General features: G+C 46.1%; 1 protein-coding gene across 1 annotated transcript in view; it reads right to left on the minus strand.

The window, feature by feature from the left end:
- Positions 1 to 15,653, minus strand: part of UBE2R2 (ubiquitin conjugating enzyme E2 R2) — a gene marked incomplete at its 5' end in the record, with an annotated part of 55,421 nt that extends 39,768 nt beyond the window's left edge. The window contains one exon of the mRNA XM_082242272.1: positions 15,477 to 15,653. Within this exon, the coding sequence (XP_082098398.1) occupies positions 15,477 to 15,653 (177 nt within the window). The remainder of the gene's footprint in view (positions 1 to 15,476) is intronic.
- Positions 15,654 to 23,758: the final 8,105 nt, after the last annotated feature.

Genomic DNA, 23,758 nt, shown 5'->3' on the forward strand with positions numbered 1-23,758 from the left:
CTCAAGATGCTAACATATTCAGGCCTGTGGTCAGCCCAGAAAGCTTATCTAAAGCACCAAAAGCAAACTGCTGGAACATGAAAAGGCAGCATGCAGAGGACACTGAAGTCTGTGTGTGTTCACTGCCACTAACTTCTGCTTTGGGACAGTCTTAGTAAGAGAGGTTAGCTGTGTTTGTAGTGCACACAACAACCCTGACACAAACTTGATGGGATGCCAGGTTCCCAGTAGCCTGTACTTCCCTAATATGGAAAATGCAAAGTCATCAGATGTTTGGGAAATGACCTCAGGGGGTATTACAGTACGATCTGCTCAACATTTATGGAAAGGCTGCCTGATGTTTCACAAGAGCCAGCTTGCGTTTGAATAAAGGTGCTTAAAAATGTTCTGTGCAGTTTGTGAATCCTAAAAATGCTACAGAAAGTTTCAGGCACAGGGCATGGGAATTTTCAGACTCCTATATGAGCATGATAAAAAATCCTTTTGCATTAATTGCACTAGTAGAATTATTCTACTAGGCTGGTTGGTTTCTATGTGTGGCAATCGATTATGGATGGAGGAGTTGCAGCATATGGAACAGCCCAAAGTTTTACAGATTACAACAGCAGGCACACACCCCAACACAACATGCATAACAGGGAGCTGTTTTTAATTTGGCAGAGGGTGACATGACCTGCACTGAGCAGACAAAGTTAGTTAGGGGTGTCGTCCTGCAGAGAGACAAACAGGTCCAAGTCTGGATTTGGACAGCTTAACACATTCAAGCAGCTACACTCAGCACGTGGGCAACGGCTGAGGATTTTAGATTCAGATACCAGCTGCCACATGATGAAATTTTAAACAAAATAAACTCATCCAACACCCCAGACTCAACACAATTTGTTTAGGGGTAATTTAAAGCAAACGATCCTGGATCTAAAAGAGAATCCAAGCATTAATATCCCTTATTGCCATGCATTCATTAGCTTAGAAGTCTGTTCTGCCTCTTCACTAATCCTCTTCATTTTAGACACACTGAGGCTTCTGCCAGTTCAAGGGAACATTTGTAGTAGTGCACCTTAGTTCTCACTTTTATCCTCCAGTATTACTTCTAAATATCCTGAGTACCAAAACAAGCCATCTTAATGGCATGAATCATGAGCAAGAGAGTGCTATTCAAGTAGGCCAAGGAAGGTGCAACATTTGCATCTGAATATTTAAGCTTTCAGATGCAATATAGCTTCTGTTACCTGTACAGGTTAAAGTACCATTACACTTGCAATTAAGGTTGCTGCTGATGTAAAAGGACCTGGCTGACAGTTCAGCTCTGTGGAACAATGTGTTCTGCTACCCAATTCAAAAACCTGTGTGCACCTCACTCAAAAGAAGGCATCACTGCAATTTTTTTCAAAACATGTTCTGCAAGGTCAGCAAAGCAACTAGACCACTATTTCCCAAACTTGGGTCTCCAGCTGTTTTTGGACTACAACTCCCATCATCCCTAGCTAGCAGGAACACAATGGTCAGGGTCCTGTAGTTTTGCAGTCCAAAAACAGCTGGAAACCCAAGTTTGGGAAACACTGAACTAAACCAAGAGCCTTTATCTCTAACCCACCCTCCTCCCCACCTGGTAAGGAAAGGGGGCATGGGGGAAGAAGAGAGAGAGTACAATATCTGCTTTGCCCCCAGGGGATAAGACACAAGACAATTCTTGGTTAAAAACCTATTTCAATTCTTCTTCACAAAGAGTTTTAGCATCCCATCTAACAAATGACCAGCCAATCCTTAGTGTTTTTTCACATGTGGTTGGAATTAACTTTTGCATGCACCATTGCTTGGTTTCATAAACACTCCTACAAGAATCTTTACAAACCAGGATCCACATACAATCCTAGGAGTTGCATCACCTCCTTATCTACCTACACAAACAGAACTCAAGAGCATTTCACTTACAAGCCTCTACTGCCTAAACCAGCTGATTCTGAGATTCTGTAAAGCCAAGGCAAGGGCTCCAACAACCCAAATCCCACACACTGAAAAGAACACACAAGGGGGCCTGATGCATGCGTGTAGAGCTGTTCCATGTGAGGTAGACCCCAAATGTACCAGAATCATCCCTCACATGGAAGAGCTCCACAGCTGTACATTAGAATACCTTAACATGCAGCATGGATGGCAAGCTAGCTCATGCAATCTTTCAGTGCATAGAAGCATGCGGCTCTTAAGTCCACCAACTCCCACACCAAAGTGCTAGGTACAGAGGAGTCTAAATGGTTTTTGCTAATAGCGCATGTACTGCAACACAAAACGCACTGGAGGAAAGAATTAAAGGAACACCTAATAGGTTTTTGAAATTAAACTTGTAGCTATTTACACAGATCACTTCCCTACATCTCACTAACTTGGGCAAAGTTAGAGTGGCTTTGAACAGCTCCCAGCAAGTTAGAGAAATGACAAAACTGCACTTGCTTTTGTGCATCCAAGAAAAAAAGTTCAATGAAGATAAGAGCCTCCACTTTTATATTTGGGCTTTAGACTAACAAAAAGCTACTTCTTCATGCTTCTAAGGACAGATAGATTAGAGAACCTTGTAACCAGGAGTGTCTTAACATCACTTCTGGCATGAAAGAGAAGGTCCACTCACTACATCAGGGGTGTGGAATCTCTACCCCACAGGCCAAGTTAGGCCCAGACAGCAGATTCTGACTGGCCATACTCACCTGATGCCATATGACATCAGGTGAGAGCAAGTGAAGCCATAGGTCACCCCATAACTTCACCTGGTGTCAAATGCACCACAGCATAGGTGCCAGGTGAGTCTGCTGTGGGAGGACATCTCAAACCCCGGGTGTCACAACCAAAATGGTCCTCTTGGTTGCAGCCACCCACCTCACCTCATTTGGCAGGGACACCCAGAGAAAGGGCGAGACCCCATACCATTTAGAACTTAAAGGCGAGCTGTAGCACTCTTATTGGGCCTGGAAGTGGACTGTCAGTGCAAGGTGAAGGAGCAGAGGAATAATATGCCTGTGAGTGGCCAATCCCATTTAATCTTGCTGCCCTGTTATAGACTCTCTTCAGATGTCTGGACAGCTTTAAAAGGCAGCCCTGCACATAGCACATTGAAATAATAAAAAAGGAGGTTACTGGAGTAGAGATAACTGTAGCAAGCCTATCTGTATGGACAGGTCACATGGGGTCACAGCTGGTAAACCAGTCTAAGCTGTTAAAAGGTCTTCAGAGGCAGAGGTCACCTGTGCTTCCAGCACTAGTACGATTAAACAAATCAACACTAAGACACCAAATAATAAAACCACAGATCAGTGCTATAATAATAAAAAAGCAAAGCTACCTTAAAACCATGGCTTCCCAAAACTAGAGGAAAAAAGTAAGTTTCAATTGATGTCGTCACCATTTGAGGTTCCAGGGGGAGGGAGTTCCACAGATGAAGCACCAGTAAGAATGTATCCCTATCGTGTTTTATGACTTTCTTGATACTGTACATGGGCTGCAACTGGTCTGTGACCAAAATAATAAAATTCAAATTCAAGCACCAGTAAGGGTAGAAAGGTCTATTCCAGGTCCCAAAGAAGTCTTCCACCCCACTGACAATCTCAGGCTGAGAAATATGGGACAACCCCATACATGCAGTCCTGGAGAAAAAGTAGTCTGGAACACTTCAAGGCAGTCTGGGTTTCTTGAAGTAACCAAGTTTGAAGGCAGAATATTCACATCCTGGGTATAAGTAGCTCAAATGGCACCTCCTTGCATTGAGAGGATTCTCCCTCAAAACACCAGGCATCCGCGTTAATTTTAAACTGGTTGTCTTTTAGTCCTTCGGTCAGAAATGGGCTGTGTTAGACCAGTGTTTCCCAACCGGTGTTCCGCGGCACACTAGTGTGCCGCGAGACGTTGCCTGGTGTGCCGTGGGAGGGAGGTGGGCGAGTCGGGCGGCGAGAGGCGGGGCGGCGGCGGCGAGGAGAGGCCGCCCAGCGCGGGGCTCTCGCCGTCTGCCTGCCTGACTGCCTGCGTGGCCCTGCCGTCACGGGGCTGTAACGTGCCCCACATAGGCACACGCGGGGCGGCGAGCGAGGGAGCTCCCACATCCCATCGCCGCTCGCTTCGGCCGGCCTACTGGGCTGTCGCAGGCGGAAGGCCTGCGCATGCGCAAGGTTTTCGCGCCTTCGGGATTGCCTTCACGCCTTCCTCCTCCCGGGTCCTTGAGAGCGCGGGAAGCGGCAGCGCGAGACCGGCGTTGAGCCTGATAGGTATTGCGCTTGCCAAGGCAGTCATTTGGGAAATGAAAACTTGCAAAGCAAGCAACCAGTTCAATCTGAAGTACGTGTATGCTTAATATCCTGTATCTGAAACCTGTTCTGCCCCCTCCCCCACACTTGGTGCCATTTTCATCTACACATGCAGCAGAGTAAGTTGACCCAGAATAGTACCAATTCAGATGGCAGATGGGAGAATGACAGTGCTGAATGCTTTCCCATGTAGAACAGTCCCTGCAAATAAAAACCTAGCATATTTGGAAGAGGGATGCTAGCCTAACCATTACCTTCTATGCTGTTACTATTTTTTTATTTTTATTTTTACATAAGTAAAAAGTGACCTTTCCCCATCTGGCATGGTGGTGTGCCTCGAGATTTTTTTCATGAAACAAGTGTGCCTTTGCCCAAAAAAGGTTGGGAAACACTGTGTTAGACTGACAATGAAACTTAACGAAGTCACAGCTGACCTTGATAGAAACGTGAAAGTCATTTTGAGTTTCACTTTCCCTCCCCAAAACGTGAAATAATAATAGTGATAATCAGGGGCAATCAACAGCCCGGATTATGGGTGATTTTAGGAAAGCTGCTGACTATTCCACCACAGATTTGAGTTGTCTCGTGGTTTTACTATCTGTGCTTAAAACAGCAGCATGAGCCTTATGAGCCATTTGGTGAGCATAAAACTCGGGAGCCAGAAACTTGCAGTACACCTCCCTTTTGCACTGCTAACAAAATTACTCAGCTGTCCATGCGATGCAAGTGTCCTTAGGAAGTGGTGACTCACGACCCACGCATGCACAAACGCGGATTGTGTTCACTTCAGGATGCGAATAGGGCTCCGGAACGGATCCTGTTCGCATCCAGAGGTACCACTGTATTGAGAACATTGCATCCAAGCAAAAACACAGGGTCCCCCAGCCTGGTCTACACTGGCTAACAACAAATATCCAGATTTTCACACAGGGGACCTTCCCCGTCTTTCCTGGATATGTTAGAAGTTGAACCCAGTACCTTCCGCATGACCACCGAGCTATGACCCTTCCCCAAAGGACTGTAGGCATCAGTATTGTCCTACCCTAGTCACACGCTGCCACCAAGATCTGCAAAGAAGGGGCAGAGACATAGCACTGGTGGACAGGAAAGCAAATGGTGGCCCTCGGATTCAGGATGAAATCCCTGCTGCCATGGTCAGGGTCAAGTCTCAGTCTCCCAGCTGCCTAGAATTGAGCAGCTGTAGCATATGATCCTCTCTAGTGAGCTGTATGGAGTTGGGCTCAATCTTGGGTTTCTTCCAGCCTCACTGCTGTAGAGGACTACAATTCTCGGGGGACAATGCGGTGGATCAAGTTTCATTTCCCAGCAACTCCAGCCTTTCCAAGATGCCAGTGTTATTATCGGTACATGCAATCTTGCACCTACAAACTACTAAGAGGGGAAAGAACGGGAGGCAAATGCTAAGCAGGAGACCAAATAGTGCAATGAACACTTGCCCTGCAGTCTGACTCCAGCCACTCCAAAAGTCATGCTACAGAGGGGTGAGATACTGTCTGACTGACCCCTTATTTTTATTACTTTTTACCTGAGCATTTGCACTTTTTTAAAAAAAATCTCAGTGTACCTTTAAAGCCACAGTGTGTTCCACAGGCAGAAGCACTTAGATTTATACTAGACATACATGGTCTGAGCTTGCAGCTTATATTACTTCTCCTGACTGGCTTGGGGAGAGGGAGTAATGCTTTGAGCCATATGCCACATGTACCAAACCAAATACTGACAGTGCCAAGGAGGCAGCCTGTTTTGCTTTCTGCTCCTCGTGGTCTGGGGAAAGGGATTATGTGGTGCTGCAGTGCGCTCTGATAGACGACCTTAAAGCACTCCGCAGCCTCGCATAATCTGGCTTCCAGGTCAACGACGAAGGGAAGGCAGCCAACAGAGCCACCTGTCTCGCCCAACCCTTAGAAAGGCTTACAGAGCAGACCTCCTCAACAGATGCCAATATTTGAATAATCCTGTTATGATCACGAAACCTTGGAATGTTTATCCACACCCCTTCATCCCCCCCCCCAAATAGTATGCGAGATGTAAGGTTGCTCATGTGACAGGTCCCAGCCAAAAAAAGAAAAAGGAACAGCAGTGTATACTCTGTGCTATAATATTCCCTGTAGTTACATATATTTCAGTCCTCCGGGGTTTACAATCAAATTAGTCTTCCCAATTCTGGAGTTTTGAAGCACATTTTGTAGGCCCAGGAAACAAACCCCACAAACAGAAGGACACTCCTCATGGCCCCGTGGCTGAAGTGCCTGCAAGTGATTTGAGTAACTTGGACAGTTAACTTGGACCAGATCCTGTAGAATTTTATTAGTTATCAGCACAATCAGGATGAATTTCAGGAACCAAAATCCTTTTTTTCCTCTGTAGCCTGAGCAGGAGCAGAGAACAATGTTATATTTAATTGTTGTAGCTTGTCTTCACTTACCCCACCTCACCGCCCTGTTCACAGTTGTGAAAAATATCCTTACATTATGAATGGTCTCTCTCTATATACGGACAGTCCCTGGATAAAGTGATTTTTCTTCTTTGCCCTGTGTCCTTTTTAAAATGTGGCTCTTTTGCGGAAGGGGGGTGTTATTGGGTTGTTTTTATTTTGATTATATATATTGTGGTTTTTATGTTGATCTTTTCTGTGAACCGCCTTGAGACCTCCAGGTATAGGGCAGTATATAAATTCAATAAATAAAAAACTAATAATAATTCTTTAAGTTCTCAAAGTTAATAAGCTAGCTAAAGGTTGTCATCTGAACTAGCCAGAATGAATGAATGAATAAATTTATTACGGTCATAGACCAGAAGAAAGGGGGGAAAAAAAAAAACATAAAAGGCAGCAATAATTTACAAGGGAATGGTGGTGTCAGTTAAAAGTTGTAAAATTATACATAAAAACAATGCACATATACACACACACACATATACATACTCATGTATGCACTACAGTATATGTATGGGCTTAAAAAAAGGGGGGGCTTATCCAGGGGTCAGATCTTTTACTTTTTTACAGCTAATGCCCTCCGCTTGATCGCGGCCGCAGAAAACTTGGCCACTTTCAATGTTACTTCTGGGTTTTTGTCTCCTAGTAGGATTTTCAGCCGCTGAGATTCAGATCGACCTGGAAATTTCTGAACGATAGGGGAGATAAACAGTAACCTGATATCCCCGTAAAGGTCGCAGTGTAACAACACATGTGAAGCCGTTTCCACCTCCTTCAGACCACATGGGCAAACTCGTTCAGCATAGGGTGTGCCCTCGTATCTGCCCTTTAGTAAGGCAGATGGCAATACATCAAATCTAGTAAGGGTAAACGCCCGCCTATATTTTGCGATTTGTAGGTCCATCAAATATGGGGTTAGGTTAAACCCTTTTCCATAATCTTGGATAGCTGGATATTTATCTATCTTGCTCATATGGTCCTGAAGCTCTACATCTCCTATTCGCTGGCTCACCATCATTTTAGCCTTTTCAAAGCCTGAGGCTATAAGTTCTTGTGAGGAAAGCCCCAGGCCCCTCAGTTTTTCATAGAGCGACAATCTCCATTTAGACTGGAACGGGTCTAGTAGAGTCAATGGAGCCACTCCCACTGGGAAAAATATGAGTTTTAGCCAGAAATGAATCTTCAGGATCCATATCCTGGCATTAATAGGGAGTTGGCCAACCTCCAGCCTAACGGCAGTGTTAGAGACACAGGTAGGTAACCCTAGTAGGGAACGATAAAATTTAGTTTGTACAGATTCCAGGGACTTGAGTTTTTGACAATTAAATATCTGGGTGCCATAGGTCAACTAGCCAGATGTTTAACTGAGAATCAATCAATCAGTCAGTCAGTCCATCATTTGAAAAACAAGACTTTAGAGCCATCTTGGTCCAAAATGGCAACTACACATTCCATTTTGGCAACTGTAACCTTGGTTTAAGGAGCCATTTGGCACCTAAATTCTATTATCTGAGTCTAACACTGTTTTTTGCGCCTAAAACCCAGGTTCAAGGTGCCATGTTGCAAGTAGCCTTTATATCTCAGTTTCTAACACTGTCTAAAGGGAGTATTGTAGGAGGCAGCCTTGCAAATAAAACCACGAAAGTCCCAAGCCCATGAACACCGCCCCTGCTTGTCACTTGCAGCACTCCAACAGAAGCAGCAATTGAAACTACATCCCCATTTGAAGAGAGCTTCTCTCTTTTACCACAGTGTCCAAGGCTTTTCAAACGTGTACTTAAAGCAAATTAGATATTACACATTTTTTTAAAGCTAGGTCCTTAAGGCAGTTGGGAGCCCCTACAAAGCATGGAGCACTCTTTTTATGCCTTCAACACAAGGACCCAGCTGCTAACCAGACTCTGCACTGCCACTGAGCTACAAAGAATTCATTGTTTTGATAGCAAAAACATGTTCAAATTTACTGCACTTGCTCCTTTAATACTGTGTCTGTGATCAAGATGTTAGCTCTTGCTTTAAAGGCAGACTTAAATTGCAACATACTGCGGAAAAAGGTAAGATACAAGTAAGATCCTAAACTAGAGGAAGTGTTTGCCAAAAGGGGTTGGCTGTGTGGTTGGTTTTTTGCATTTGTTTTGGTTTCTGAGGAGTTGCCATTGCAGAAAACCATGTGTTCTGCCCAGTTTGTCAGTGAGTGTTGGAAGGTCAAGATTTTCCTAAAGTTTATCCCCACCACAAGGTTTTCCAGGCAGGCTACAAAAGTCAAGGAGTTATTGCCACCAACTCACTTTAAAGGAGCTAAAGTAAGCGAGGACAGGAGGCAAGGGTGCTTCCTTGTTTTTCTGGACTAGGGCAGGCCAGCAGGCATCTAACTAGCTTGCTTGGTGATTTTATGGCACAGCAAACATCTAGGCATACTGTGCCAGAGCCCAGATTACATTTCAAGTAGCCATCTCCAAGTCTCCATTCCATTCATGCATAAAACCTTGTCACCAGTCATCTCTCATTAATCCTCAAGAACTTAAAGGGTTCTGAATTGCAAACGTACCCATGATGAGGCACAAAGGAACAGCAGCACAGAAGCTGCTTCTCCTGCTCTTAGTTCTCCATTAAGGGGCAGTGTATAACAAGAGGCGTCAAGAGGTAAAGCTTTTGCCTTCTTTCAAGTGCAGGCAAGGTGTTCCTCCCTAACAGACGAAACTGCCTCTACATAGAATTTTTTGGCAATGTTGAGGTCAGCATAGCCTTCTCCCTAGGGAAACATGCAACTCTTGTCACCCACAGCTTGAAGTGCTAATTGGGGAAAAGCTTTATCAAATGCCAAGTGGCACACTGACATCCCTAGCTCTGGAGCAAGAACCAAGCAATTATTGAGGCCTTGCTGCCATTTCTTTGTAGACTTTAGGAGAGAGTTTTAGAATAAAGCCAGTTTGTTCACTGGAGCAAATTGGGATTTATAGATAGGGCAGTTGGTGTAAGAGTTTCTGCCACAGCAGCAGCACCTTTAAAAGTTGGTACCGGTAATTTGGGAGACTGGGAGTGGAAATGCATATCCAACCCATGCTTGATCACCAGCCATCAGCCAAATCCTCCTGGCATATTGCCACTTGCTAGGCCTCCTGTGGCAACTGATAATTGCTTCTGGGCAAGTGGCAGGTTTCTATTCTACTAGCTTCATCACTCAATGAATGCTTAAGGCTCTACGGCAAGCATTCTATTTGACAGACCCCCCATTTAGTTATCAGAACTGGGAACTGCTACTAGCTGCCATTGCCCCCAGCAGTCAGACGGTGCACGTCTAGTCACTGTAAGATAACACAAGAAGCCTGGATAGCTCAGTTGGTAAAAACATGGTGCTGATAATGCCAAGGTTGCAGGTTCGCTCCCCATATGAGACAGCTGCATATTTCTGCATTGAGGGGTTGGACTAGATGATCCTCAGGGTCTCTTCTAACTCTACAGTTCCATGATTCTATGAAATCTATGATTCTAAGGAGCACATGGAAGCAAGGCTCCTCTGAGGCAAAACACATGCTTTGTACACACAAGCTGCCAGATTCATTACAGCAGCCCTGCTCTACAGACACATCTGGTCCAGCATCCTGATCTCCCAGTGGCCAGTCAGGTGCCTATGGAAAGCTGAGTGAGGCAGTGATTTCCAGCACCAAGAGACATGTTGCCTCCAGCAGCGGAGGAAGAACACAGCCCCTTGTGGCTAGTAGCCATTGATAGCCTTAACCTGCATTAATTTGTCTAATCCTCTTCTAAAGCCCATTGTTACACTCAAGTCACCATTTCCAGACATTTAGCTAGTAGGAGAGAGATTTCTTGAGGTCTTTTGAGAGGTACTGCTTTTAGAGTAAGTATTCAAAGCAAAATGGACTAATGGTCTGCCTAAGCTGAGGGCAGTTTCATATGTGAGGTCAAATCCATGCAGATTAGAACTGGGATGGGCGTACAAGCAGTTCTGTCACCATGGCACACTTACAAGGGCAAAAGAGGCTACCAAGTCCCAGACAGATAAATGCTCTCATGGCACAGGGCAGACCAGGGAAGAGATGAAAACAGCAAAGTTTATATCAGTGTAATGGAGCTATATGTGTGAAACCCTCTTGTGTGATACTGGGAGTGAGGAACAGTAGATTTTGGGGGAAACAGAAGGGCCTGCTGTGCTTAAACTGAAATAATAAAGGGGGGAAGCTTAGTTTCAAAAACCCCACCTGGCCCCTTTGTTCCAATTCAAGGGTGCGGGAAAGTAGGCGGGAAGGATTTGGCAATTTAATGGAACAGCAGTATTAAGGCCACATCCAAACAAACAAATGGCAAGGCAGTAAATAGGAACAGGATAACAAAACCAAATGGAAGAGACACCACAGATGTTCAGGCACTAAGCAGACCAGCATTCCTTAACCCAGCTGGCAGGAGCCTCCATTAGCAGCAAAGTTTTGGAATCTGTTAAAGACTGGTTTGTTGCAGCCCAATGTTTGACAGTAGTCTATTGCACAGGTCCAGCTCAAATGAGTCTCCACTAAAATCTCTCTTGGCAAATCTCTCTTTGACTCTTAGGACAAAGTCCCTTCAGCTTGTGCTACGAATGCTGCCCTACAATTCACTCAATACCGTGCTATTTCCCAACTAGCTCACAGCACCAACACATCTGTTTATTACCATAGTCAGAACCTGATGTCCAAGACATCTCTAAAACTTTCTAAATCCCATGAAAGTGAACACATATTTTCCTTCAAAAGTAAACAATTAGAGAAGCGCCAATTAATCCTTAATTTCCACCTACTGCAAGAACTCCAGAACTTTCTCCAAAGGATCCTTTTAGATACTGAAGAAGCAACAGCATTCCCTTTCCCAATTTCCCTGGTAACTTGGTGGCAAATATTTTTAGGGGCAGAAACTGTTAAACATGGCTTGCTAAGATAGTAGTGACATGGCCTCTGACAAAGGGAAAGCTTGCCTCATCAACCATTTGTATAAAGTAATCCAGCAAATATTTGTACTTCCAAAAACCTTTTGATAAATTCACTTGAGCTCCTAAACAAACCTCGGTAGTCATAGAATAGGGTATGCATCTTGTTAAAGATGGACGATTATTACAGTATATCAATAGCTAGCATCATTGACAGCTAATTGGAACCTCCAGGCAGAGCTAGCATTTTATTTAATTCAATTATTAAGTTATCTAATTAAAAAAATCCTCTAGACAATGAAAAATTTGACTGGCAGATGCTGCACACAAAACGGGGGATGATCACATACATTCCATCCCATTTACAACCTTTCCAGAAGTATTTACTTGATAGCTATTGGTTTCATTCAGGGCAGTTATATTCTTAACACACTTTAACCTGGAGGATTAACTAATTCATTCACCTTGCAATGCACAATTTTACCCATAAGATTCCTCCCAACCAGTTTTGTATTTGGGATACAAGAATCAAAATTCTGCCTTTTAAAAAAGCTGCTCTTTACTTCTATGCTGTCCTCTCTCTGAAGTGATCAGTGCAGCATGCATGAGTTCTCCCCATGCCATTTCTGTCTTCACAACCACCATAGGGTAACCATTTGCTTCCTGCTCCCTCCAGGATGCCTACTTCTACAGTTCTGAGATAGTACACTTTGGTTATCATTCTGTCTCATGTACAGAGGCTAGTGGAACAACGTTTTGGGAATGTGCTGGGTTGTGGTGAAAGGTGATAAAATTCCAAATGTTTACACGTATCTGATCTTGAACAGCATCTTGTCCCAACCTACTTCTTTCCAAATGTATCCTCCTTGGTAATGGGATGTCATTCCACTCACCACCGTTTTTTGCCCTCTAGTGCCAAAAGTCTTATGACTGAAAATATGACAATTCTCTAGGCAACAAAATATCTGAATATCAGATGATGTAAACAAACAAGGGGTGATAATGAAATTTGCCATTTAATGATCAATTATTCAAAGCATTTCGTAGAACTGTAAAGATAAGCCAATGAGAATATGTTACCTTTTAAAATAATCTCCAGAGTTCTCCTCTCATGATTAGTTTATTCAAAGCCAATGTTAAGTAACAATGTTATTAAAATATGCCATGGCTGCTTAGAAAAGCCAGACAAAATTAAAGGCAAGTCACTTTTTAAATGAGGCTATGGATAGTGCAAAGCAGGGTATGCCTTTTCCTGAATGGGGAATGCTTGTACACCTAGACTCCTACACAGCTGGAAGAAAGGAAACAGGAGAAAAGATTTCTATCAAGTTAACACTGATACAACTGAGGTTTCAGACCTAAGCACACTTACTAGAATTAGGTCCCACTGAATTAAGCAAGGCTTGCGTCAGAGGAAAGAGGCACTTAAGAAAATTCTTAGTTTCGTGAAGTTGGCCATGTTGCTTTGTTGTACTTAGGGATCTCAACAACCAAGCATGTTGAGCATTTAACTGTTCTACAGCTCAAAGATATCCAAGGTATCCCAAATATAAGGTAAAAGGTAAAGGACCCCTGGATGGTTAAGTCCAGTCAAAGGCGATTATGGGGTGCAGCGCTCATCTCGCTTCAGGACAAGGGAGCCAGCATTTGTCCACAGACAGTTTTCTGGATCGTGTGACCAGCAGGACTATGCCGCTTCTGGTGCGACGGGACACCATGATGAGTGCCAGAGTGCATGGAAACACAGTTTACCTTCCTGCCACAGCTGTACTGATTTATCTACTCGCACTGGTGTGCTTTCGAACTGCTAGGTTGGCAGGAACTGGGACAGAGCAATACAGCATTTGGGACAGAGCACTACACCAGAGCTCACCCCATCGCGCGGATTCAAACCGCCCAAGAAAGAGGCTCAGGGCTTCCCACCACAGCGCCACCCACTCCCAATATACAAAGCTCCCAGCTGAGGCTCAGTGTCTGTTACTAGAATTTGCAAAGCACCCTTAACAGCTCATTCACATTCATTTTACAGTTAACTGCAGATGCTGCATCCAACTGGTTCCAACCCTATCTAGCTGAATACAATAAAAGGTGAATCCAGGTGACTCAGATTTTAATGTGCAGGTTTTAACAGTACTCAGGGTGCCAGTGGAAATAACTTTTTATTGAAGGTCTAATAGATGTCTGAAATATAGCCATTACAACTATACAGCATTAGACAAAATCCCAGTTATCCCTTTCCTTCAAAATTAAATGTGCTCAATTGTTTTTCCTTAAGAAATACAATGTTTAAAACTTCCTCAAAGGTAAAACTCCAGTTTCAGAGATCTGCATGTAGGCCTGGTGCATGGGTTATAGTAAAATTCACGCAACACCCACTGGAACTAAGCACACTGTCCCTCTCTACACCGGAGTACAGGGTAAATAGCACAATGTGGCAAGGATGATATGGGAATACTTTCCTGCTCAGCCTTGCACGATGACAGTTTTCTTACACTTGGTGAAACTACTTTGTATGTAGGAGGGAATGCCCCCTCAACACTTCCCCCAGTGACAGTGATCTGGTTTTCGTATGTCCTTTAAGAGTTTGACATAAGAACTGAGGGGAAAGGGACTTTACTTCTGGTTGAGGTGTTGGACTATGTGAGGAGACTGTGCCCAACACTATTTTGTGCTTCCAGAATCATGAGGTGGCACATACATAGGACATTATATGCCACTGCTCTAAATACTCTAAGAGGAGCTACAGCCCACAAATTATGAAGATGGTGAAAGGGGCGATAAAGGAGGTGGGCAGAGAACCAAGACAACAGATAAAAGACACCACCTCTCACACTGCCATGCAAATAGGAAAAAATAAAACAGGGGAGCCAGACAGTGTTTAGTGATTAGGGGCAGGGGTTCAAGATTATGGAGAAGCTAAACCAATCCTTAGGGATGTGTGAGCAAGAGAAAAGAGTTGCTCTTAGATGAATGGCAGTGACAGGGAGCAATGTCTGGGTACTCTACTGTCCTGCATCTACTGAGAAAGTGCTTTTTAGTGGGACAGAACAGAATGCGTCCTAGGAGACTACCCTATATAGAGACAAGTTATAGAAATATGGAGGTTTTCACATGAGAAGAAGAAAGTAGGCAGAACCGGAGATGCTCAAAGAAATCTGAAGCATAAAGGAGAGAGTAGTGAAGGTAGAATCCCCAAGTGTCAGCAGGAGATTTCTGCAGACAAAGAAGCATAAACAGTGGCAGTATTGTTGAAAAAAACAGAAAGATGTAGAGCAATTTGGGGGGGAAGGGGCAATTTTGAACGGGAGAGAGGAGGTGTGTGGGATCATGCCTGCGGTGCTGTGCTGGCAAAGGCTCCATTTAGAGCAGCGAGTTAGTTCTAACATAGAAGAAATTCACTGCTGCTGCTTACATAACAGAGCATGCTGCAAAAAAGGGGGTGGACACATCATCCTCAAATATAAAAAAAGAACTTATCAGGGCAACCTCACAGGAGCTCCTACAGAAGGTTTTGAAGGCAAGGCGCTTATGTAGCACCACTTGTGCTCCAGAGGTGGAGGGGGGCACAGAAGTGACCCCCTCCACTCACCTAGGGGCATAGCTGTCAACGTTTCCCTTTTTTAAGGGAAATTCCCTTATTCCGAATGGGATTCCTCACAAGAAAAGGGCAAAGTTGAAAGCTATGCCTAGGGGACTGTGTCCCAGTTAGGACTCCTGTGGGTGGATGTTGGGGGGCGTAGGCAAGACTGGGCGGGCGAGGGGGCTATATGTGTGCCCACCCCCTCGCCCCTCTCTCAGGGGAAGGGGTCCCGCTCACCTTGAAGTAGCCTCCCTCGTAGAGGGTGTTGGGCGGCCCGAAGATGGCCACCTCCCAGTTGTAGAGGTCGGACTCGTCCACCAGGGTGATGCGGAAGCCCTCGACGGGCTCCTCCTGCAGCCCCTTCAGCTCCAGCATCAGCGCCTTCTGCGAGCTGCTCACCTGCTGCTGGGCCATCGCGGCGGCGGCGGGCGAGGGCGGCGGAGGGGCGGCGGCGGGGCGGGCGAGCCGCCGAGGGGCAGTCAGGGCCGGCCGGCCCGCGGAGACCCCCTGCAGCTGCCGCCCTCCGCCGCCCGCCCGGGGCCCCCGCCCGCCCCCCGGGATCCGGATCCCCCGCCCGGCCGCCGCCGCCTCGTCGGCCTCCCTCAGCGGCGGGGGCGGCTCCTCGTCGCGAGGCCTCCTCCTCCTCCTCCTCCTCCGGAGAGGGGCTCCGCGGCGGCGGCGGAGGCAAGGCCTGCGGGGGCTCCGGCCAGGCCTGGGCCCGGAGGCCTCTGAGGGGAGGAGGAGGAGGAGGAGGAGGGTGAGGGAGGCCTGCGAGGAAGGCTCCTCCTCAGACGCCTCGGGACTCGGAGAAGCGGGGCCCGCTAGGCCGGTCGGTCGGTCGGCCAGCCGCCCGCCGGACGGACGGACGAACTGACGGACCCTCAGGCCTCGGCCTCGCCTGCCTGCCCGGGCGCTCTCTCCACACGGGGACAGACGGACGGGCGGACAGACGCGCGCACGCGCACACACACGGCCGCCAGAAGCAGCAGCAGCAGCAGCCCCGCCGCCGCCGCTTCCTTTTGTGACGGCGCCGCCGCTCGGCCAGTGACCTCAGCGCGCAAGTTCCACCGCACGCCCCGCCCTCGCCGGTGTCGTCATCATCCCCCGCCGTCGCCTGCCGCTGCTGCTGCTGCTGCTGCCGCCCCGACACATAAACCGCGCCTTCCCTCGACCCGCCCCCAAATGAAGCCTCCTTCTTGCGGTCCGCGACTGCTTATTGGCCCGATTTGGAACGCCCGCCTCCTCCTCTCAGCAGTTTGGCTCTCGCGCTGCCCATATAAGGCCTCGGCCATGCCTCCTTCTTGCTTATTGGCTCGATCTGCAACCCCGCCTCCTCCCAATCCCGGAGCTACTCTCCGATTGGGCGCGCCGCCGGCTAAGCTACGCGTCCTCTCGGAAATTTAAGGCTTTCCTCCCATCTCTCATGATTGGTAGTTGGTTGCAAAGCCACGCCCCAGCTCCCTCCTATTGGGTAACGTTTGCAGTTGATCCCGCCCTACGTTCTTCTATTGGCTAAAGGACCAACCGCATATATTATGTAGCTATCCCGCCCTCTGGGGCAGCGCCTTCCTCCTCATTGGCCATGGTGTCTCTTTTCTAACTTGCTGCCTCCCTTGTCTATTCCCTGATGCGGAACCAATCTCTTCCTTAGGTCCATCCTTTCTTAAAGGGGCAGGGTCATTATTTCCTTCCTGCCTCCTAAACAAAGCCTTTTCCCCTCTCCCAGGATATATGTAAAAAAGTAAATGGAGAAAGTTACTAAGGAAATTGCAATGATGATGGGCTGTTTGCTACAAAGTCTTACTGCACTGAGTTAGTCTTGTACATTCATATCAATAGTTCTGCTAAAATAAAATAAATATATATTTGTTTGTTGCATTTCTATAATGGTTCTCTTCCCCTCTTCATTGAATCTCCAGAACAACAGCCCTGTGAGGCAGGTTAGGCCAAGAGCATTGGCTGCTCCAGGATAGTGGAGGGCGTGTGGTCTATGTCCCATAGGTATAGTGGTAGTGGAAATGCTCTGCAGGGCGTGGGGGGGGGGTGTCAAGGAGGATCAGTTGTTGGGAAGTGAGAAATGTCCCCATTTTCATCTGGGGAATATTGGAGGGTATTATATAGAGCTTTATACCCCAGTAGTGAAAATCCAATTTCAGGAGAAGTGTACCATGTCATCAGAACTTTGCTCCAAAATGCATTTGTGCAGCATCATTTTGCAGCTACCTGAACATTCCAGACCAAATTCAGGTGCCCCCTTTATAAGAGGTATGCAGTACAGACATAAAGGAGATGAAATTATATTCAGTTCACATTTAAACCAATCAAATTTGCGCTTTCTGAAACAATATGAGATGAAGGTGATGGACTATATGGAACTGGTGGAAATGACTGGCAGAATCAGAGACCAGGGAGAAGAGTCGGTGGAAGAAGATTGGAAGAAATTTAAAGACTATTTACAGAAATATTGTAAAATTAATGAATGTTAGAATGATGTTAGAATGAAATTAAGTGGTTCTAGCAGCAATGTCATAAAGGTGTATGAAAAAAATGGCCAGTTAATAGGTGAGAATCTAAAGCTATAAAATATTAAGTTAAAGGACTAAGACAAAAACAAAGAGGGAAAGGAATTGCTGAATTAACCAATTGAACTGGAATACAAACAGGGAGGTGAGAGGAGGTCAGGGAAGCAAGGAAATGAAATGTAAGATACGGAAGGATTAATCTGTTTTTAAGTGTTTTTTCTAACTTTTTTTTCTATATTTTGTATGGGTTTTTTTCTATATTTTCCCTTGTCTCTTTTATTTTTAACTATGTATTTTTTTGTTTCTGAAATTTTAATAAATATCATTTTAAAAAAAAGAGAACCAAAAAACACCAAGCCGTCCAAATTTGCACTTATTCAAATTTTGCAGTGCAGTTCTCCAAACAAGGTTTACAAAAGATAAAGATATTAACAGATTTTTTTATGTTAAAAAATGCTTTCTATTATGAGAAATACACAAACCAATTTGCATTAAAATGTCAAGCATTAATCTGGAGAGCTGAATGTAAGATTGGAATAATGAAAAGCTGAGCATGCCGAAATTGATAGATCCTTTCACCCCTAGTGGTGACACCCAAATTATGGAATTGACCCCCCACAAAAGAAGTCTCACCCAGCACACCCATATTGCAGTCTTTCCAGCACCAGTCCAAACCATTTTTATTTACCCAATAATTTGATTATATTTCTTGTCATTTCTAGTTCTACCCCCCAGAACTCACCGTTCAGTGAAACCTGGGACACCCAACAATAATTTGTTAGGCGTCTGAAAGAAAACTTAAGTGCTGGGCCCAATGATATTAAATGGTCAGCAGTTGAGATAGCCAGAGAAAGGGATTTGGAATGTACCCACCATATTAAAGCCAGTTAATTGGACGGAACAATTTCAGAGAGATGCAGAGCTGTGCAGCATTGTACTGGATGTACTGGTTCATTAAGCCTACAGGCCGTTCTGAATGCAAGTTATAACTTACATAACTCATGTCATAATTGACATGAGACCAAGCACTTTGAAGAACAGTAAGCCACTTCTGGCGAGAGCCCCATATTTCACTTGCGAATAAAAGAGCTTGTGATTTCTTCTTTCCCATCCCATCTTTGCGTCCTTTGTCTTGTGGCCTTGGGGCAGAGCTCATCTCAAGAGCTTACAGCTGCTCCCTTATCAGAACACAGAAGCCTTGTTCATGTCGCCTCAAGGGCCCTTGGCTGAAGCCGAACAGCCAAAGGTCTTTTGCTGATTGCCTCTTTTTCTTGAGGAGTCATCTTCCTACCCTGCAGCTCAGTGCCCAGCATGGGGGTCAATCATTGCCCCTTCCCAGCTTCAGAAGTATCGTTAGCTTCAATCTCCTGTTGTAAACAAAATCTGCCCTTTTCCCTTATGGCAGGGGTCTGCAACCTTTAAGACAAAAAGAGCCACTTGGACCCGTTTCCGAAGGGGGAAAAAACTGGGAGCCGCAAAACCATTGCAACATTTAAAACAAATATATCTCCGGAGCCGCGATCTGACAGCAGGTGGGAAGGTGACATCGGGACGGTGCGTGACTTAACGCACGCACTGCCCCCATGCGACGTCACAGCCAGTACAGCGCCCGCCACAGTGGGGAGTGTTGGGGCGCACGATGCGCCTCCTCCCCTTGCTAGTATCCGCCCCGGAGCTGCAGCAAAGGTGTAAAAGAGCCACATGTGGCTCCGGAGCCGCGGGTTGCAGACCCCTGCCTTATGGGGTATCCAAGAGCCCATATAGAGTCCTTACGTGGGTTCCCTTTTAATAGGAGAAAATAACAGAGGCCAACCAGAGAATATTGAGAAGCAAAGCAGCTAGTAAGCCTGATCTTTATTGATCTGTTGCAACAGAGTCCTTGCTCACTCCATGCAGGAGGGAGAAGGAACCCAGAACAATGGCGTGCAAGGCCTTATATAGACTTTTGAAATTGCCACCCTGTAGATCAAGACCACCCCCAGAAACATCATACATACATCACAGAAAAGGCGGTCTAAAACAGAAATTTGAATGTTGCTTTTCCTGTTTGCCAGGTTATCTGATTGCCTTTCCTGATAGTCTGTCACCTGTTAAAATGCCGATTATTCAATTCCTGAGACAATGGGAAGGCTCCCTGACCCCCCCCCTCCTTGCAGGGAAAACATTTGGTCAGTTTGGGAATCAAAATGGTTTCAGGTCGGTCTTCCTGTGCTGATCCATGTACGTGCTTGGTTGGTACACTTATGAACATTACCATATATCTAAGACCTCAAAATTCCTATCACACTCCACACATGCATCCTCCTCTCACAACAGCCCTCCTTGGATTTTGACAGTGATTTTAAACATGTTTGTCCATCAATCCTCTTCTTCAAACGCCATTTCTCCCCTCTGTGCAACCACAGATCCTTGAGCACATTCTTCCCAATGTGCCTCCCAATGAGTGTTTATTGTGCGATTGTGGTGTTGTTTTTGTGCTGGTTGTGCCTCCTACTCCCATCAGGTAGCTGATGGGTCTCAAACCCTCCATGAGGTAGGGACTTCCCCTGCATGAGAAGACAGGCTCCAACGGACTTGTCCAACGGTCAAAAATGGTGGATTCATAATGTGCTGTAGAGGCAACTAAGGGGCAGATGGGGCTTGTAAACCTGGGAAGGAGGTAAACTTCTAGCAGAAGGAAAACTTTTATCCTAAATCTCTGCTGCCTTGTGGGATAGCTTTGGGAGAAGAAAAGGCTAAGAAGTAAACCCTATGCAAATCCAGAATGGAGTCCCCAAGAAAGTGGGATGGCGCCTTGTGCGCCTCCTTCTGGCAACTCCTGCAGCCAACAATGTCTAGGCAACACGATGACCGTATATATACATAATAGACAATCTTTATAGAAATCCTTCAAATCATAGCAAGTTCAAAATGAAATCTTTTGTCTGAAAGTCTCTGAAAATCTTTAAATGAAGCAAGGTACCAAACTTTGTAAAAGCTCTGTAAAGCTTTGTGTATTCAACAATGATGTCCAACACTGAACAGTAATTCCGGATATTGACTACTGTTTCATAGAATTCTTCATCAGCGTGGTGGGTGGATATAGAATGCTTCATGAACCCATCTTATTTCGAATGAATGTATATAAATGAAAATTCTGTGGAACATTGCTCATGTAATAATGTAGTCACTGCTCTGGTGCCAAACGTCTTGCTCTGCTTTCCTTTGGTTCACAAAGGAGAGGAGGATCTTGTGGTCTGGGCAGATCAGGACCTCCATGTACACTGCCCAGACTTGCGCCTCAGGGAGTTCCCTTTGGTGCTGCTAGCACAGCGGTTTGACTCCATCCCGGAGGCGCACTCCTTTGTCTCTTGAGACAGACGCCAGCCACAAGGTGGCTCCTACCTTCTACCCACAATCCACTTTAAGATTGCCCCATGTTTCTAGTCCTCCATCCTTCCCGGCTGGAGAGGTTACCTCGTTCCCGTCAGGTTCCTAGTACAGTCATACCTCGGATTACAGACACTTCAGGTGGTGCGTTTTTGGGTTGCGCACTGCAAAGCTTACAAATAATAATAGTAATAACAATAGTAATAATAATTAAGAAAACAACAACAACAATAATAATTGTTGTTGTTGTTTAGTCGTTTAGTCATGTCCACCTCTTCGTAACCCCATGGACCAGAGCATGCCAGGCACTCCTGTCTTCCACTGCCTCACGCAGTTTGGTCAAACTCATGCTGGTAGCTTTGAGAACATTGTCCAGCCATCTCATCCTCTGTCCCTGTTATGTATTGAAGTTCTCACCCTGGCCACCAGGAGTATTGTGTATATAGTTTTCACTCAGGTCCACGTCAGTTACTTTAGCCAGGAAACCCTGGGTTGTTGTTGCTACAATGTTGACAGCCGGCTGCCTATAAAAGCAGGCCGGCTGAGCTGTTGGCTGTTCAGTTCTGTTCCAGCTTACAAATAAAGAGCTGCTTTGGAGAAATTGCTGTGTCGTCTGCTATGTCTACCCACTATTTAACACTGGCGACGAGGATGGGATTGATTGACATCAGAGCACAGCCAGACGCAGCCACCCTCTGAGATGAGCTGAATCACGGAGCTGAAACACTGAGCGAAATCACGAAGCAGAACCAATTCAGAGCTGACTTTTCTGGCTAGAGCACTGTGTTCCATCCATCGCCCCACATCGGCATCGGAACCATGGCTTCAATCGTGCCTCTACTGCCATTTGCCCCAGCCTCTGAATCTTGGGACTCCTACCTCGCTCGGTTCGACTGCTACCTCCAAGCCAACGAGCTGACAGCAGTATCAAAGGAACGGAAGCGGGGCCTATTCCTCAGCCTCTGTGGCCTGAGGTGTTTGAGACGGCCCGAGCATTGGTTGCGCCTCTAGCAGTCCAGGCAGAACCATGGGACACGATTCAAGAGAAGCTCCGCAACCACTACGCGCCAAAGCTGCCCAAGATTGCTGCCCGCCATGCGTTCTACCACCAGAACCAGACAGGGGGGGAGTCAATTAACAACTACACTGCCGCCCTCTGAGAGGCTGCAATGCACTGTGAGTTCTGAGACTTAGACGATGCCCTGATGGATCAAATTGTCTGTGGGGTCCGGGACATCTCTCTGCAATGGCATCTCCTCGCCAAGCCAGACCTCACGCTGCAGAAAGCCATTGAGGAGGCCATGGCCTCGGAAGCTGCTGAACTCTCCGCCCAGGAAATCCGCAAGGCCACCTGGACTCTGGTACTGGCCCTCGGTGATCCAGCAGGGTTTCCAAGCGCCCAGCGTATTTAAAAGACTACGTTCACTGGACAAACTGCACATGTAAAGCTGTATGGTGAATAGGGTCAATGAATATGCTTATGTGCCTTACTGAAACCAATAAGGGTATTGTTGTATGTAATGGAACCACTATGATTGTAACTTAGCTCAGCGGGGAGGGGTGTTATGTATTGAAGTTTTCACCCTGGCCACCAGGAGTATTGTGTATATAGTTTTCACTCTGGTCCACGTCAGTTACTTTAGGTGGGAAAACCTGGGTTGTTGTTGCTACAATGTTGACAGCCGGCTGCCTATAAAAGCAGGCCAGCTGAGCTGTTTGCTGTACAGTTCTGTTCCAGCTTACAAATAAAGAGCTGCTTTGGAGAAATCGCTACGTCGTCTGCTATGTCTACCCACTATTTAACAGTCCCCTTCTCCTTGTGCCCTCCATCTTTCCCAACATCAGGGTCTTTTCCAGGGAGTCTTCTCTTCTCATGAGGTGGCCAAAGTCTTGGAGCCTCAGCTTCAGGATCTGTCCTTCCAGTGAGCACTCTGGGTTGATTTCCTTCAGAATGGATCGGTTGGATCTTCTTGCAGTCCATAGGACTCTCAAGAGTCTCCTCCAGCACCACAATTCAAAAGAATCCATTCTTCGGCGATCAGCCTTCTTTACGGTCCAGCTCTCACTTCCATACATCACTACTGGGAAAACCATAGCTTTAACTATGCGGACCTTTGTTGGCAAGGTGATGTCTCTGCTTTTTAAGATTAAGATTATTTTTAACAATAATAATAGCAACAGCAATAATCGCTCCTTTTAGGCAAAATAAAAAAATTCCTTCCAGTAGCACCTTAAAGACCAACTAAGTTAATTCTTGGTATGGCAGTTCTTGGTATGGCAGACCAACACGGCTACCTATCTGTAACGCTCCTTTTAGGGTCTTCTGAGCCTGGGCAGACCCTGCCGACGCCTCGTGCGACCCAATCACAGCAATACTAAAAGCAGAATTTTTGCTACTGATTTCTGTTCTTTGCGGTGGGGAAGGATCTCCTATGCGTACCCGGAATTCCCCCCGCAATCAGAGAGATGGGCTCCTCTGCATCTTTTCTTATCTCTCCGTTCCGCGTCGATAGAGACCGCTGTTCGGAAGGCGCTAGGCGCGTGCGCGTCGACCGTGGGCGTGGCCTGGCGGCTCGCTTTGTTCCAATTGGATGGGGTTTCTTTTTTCTTTTTTCCCCTCCTGCGTTT

This window comes from Podarcis vaucheri (assembly GCF_965113315.1).
Source record: "Podarcis vaucheri genome assembly, chromosome: 11".
Lineage (NCBI taxonomy): Eukaryota > Metazoa > Chordata > Lepidosauria > Squamata > Lacertidae > Podarcis > Podarcis vaucheri.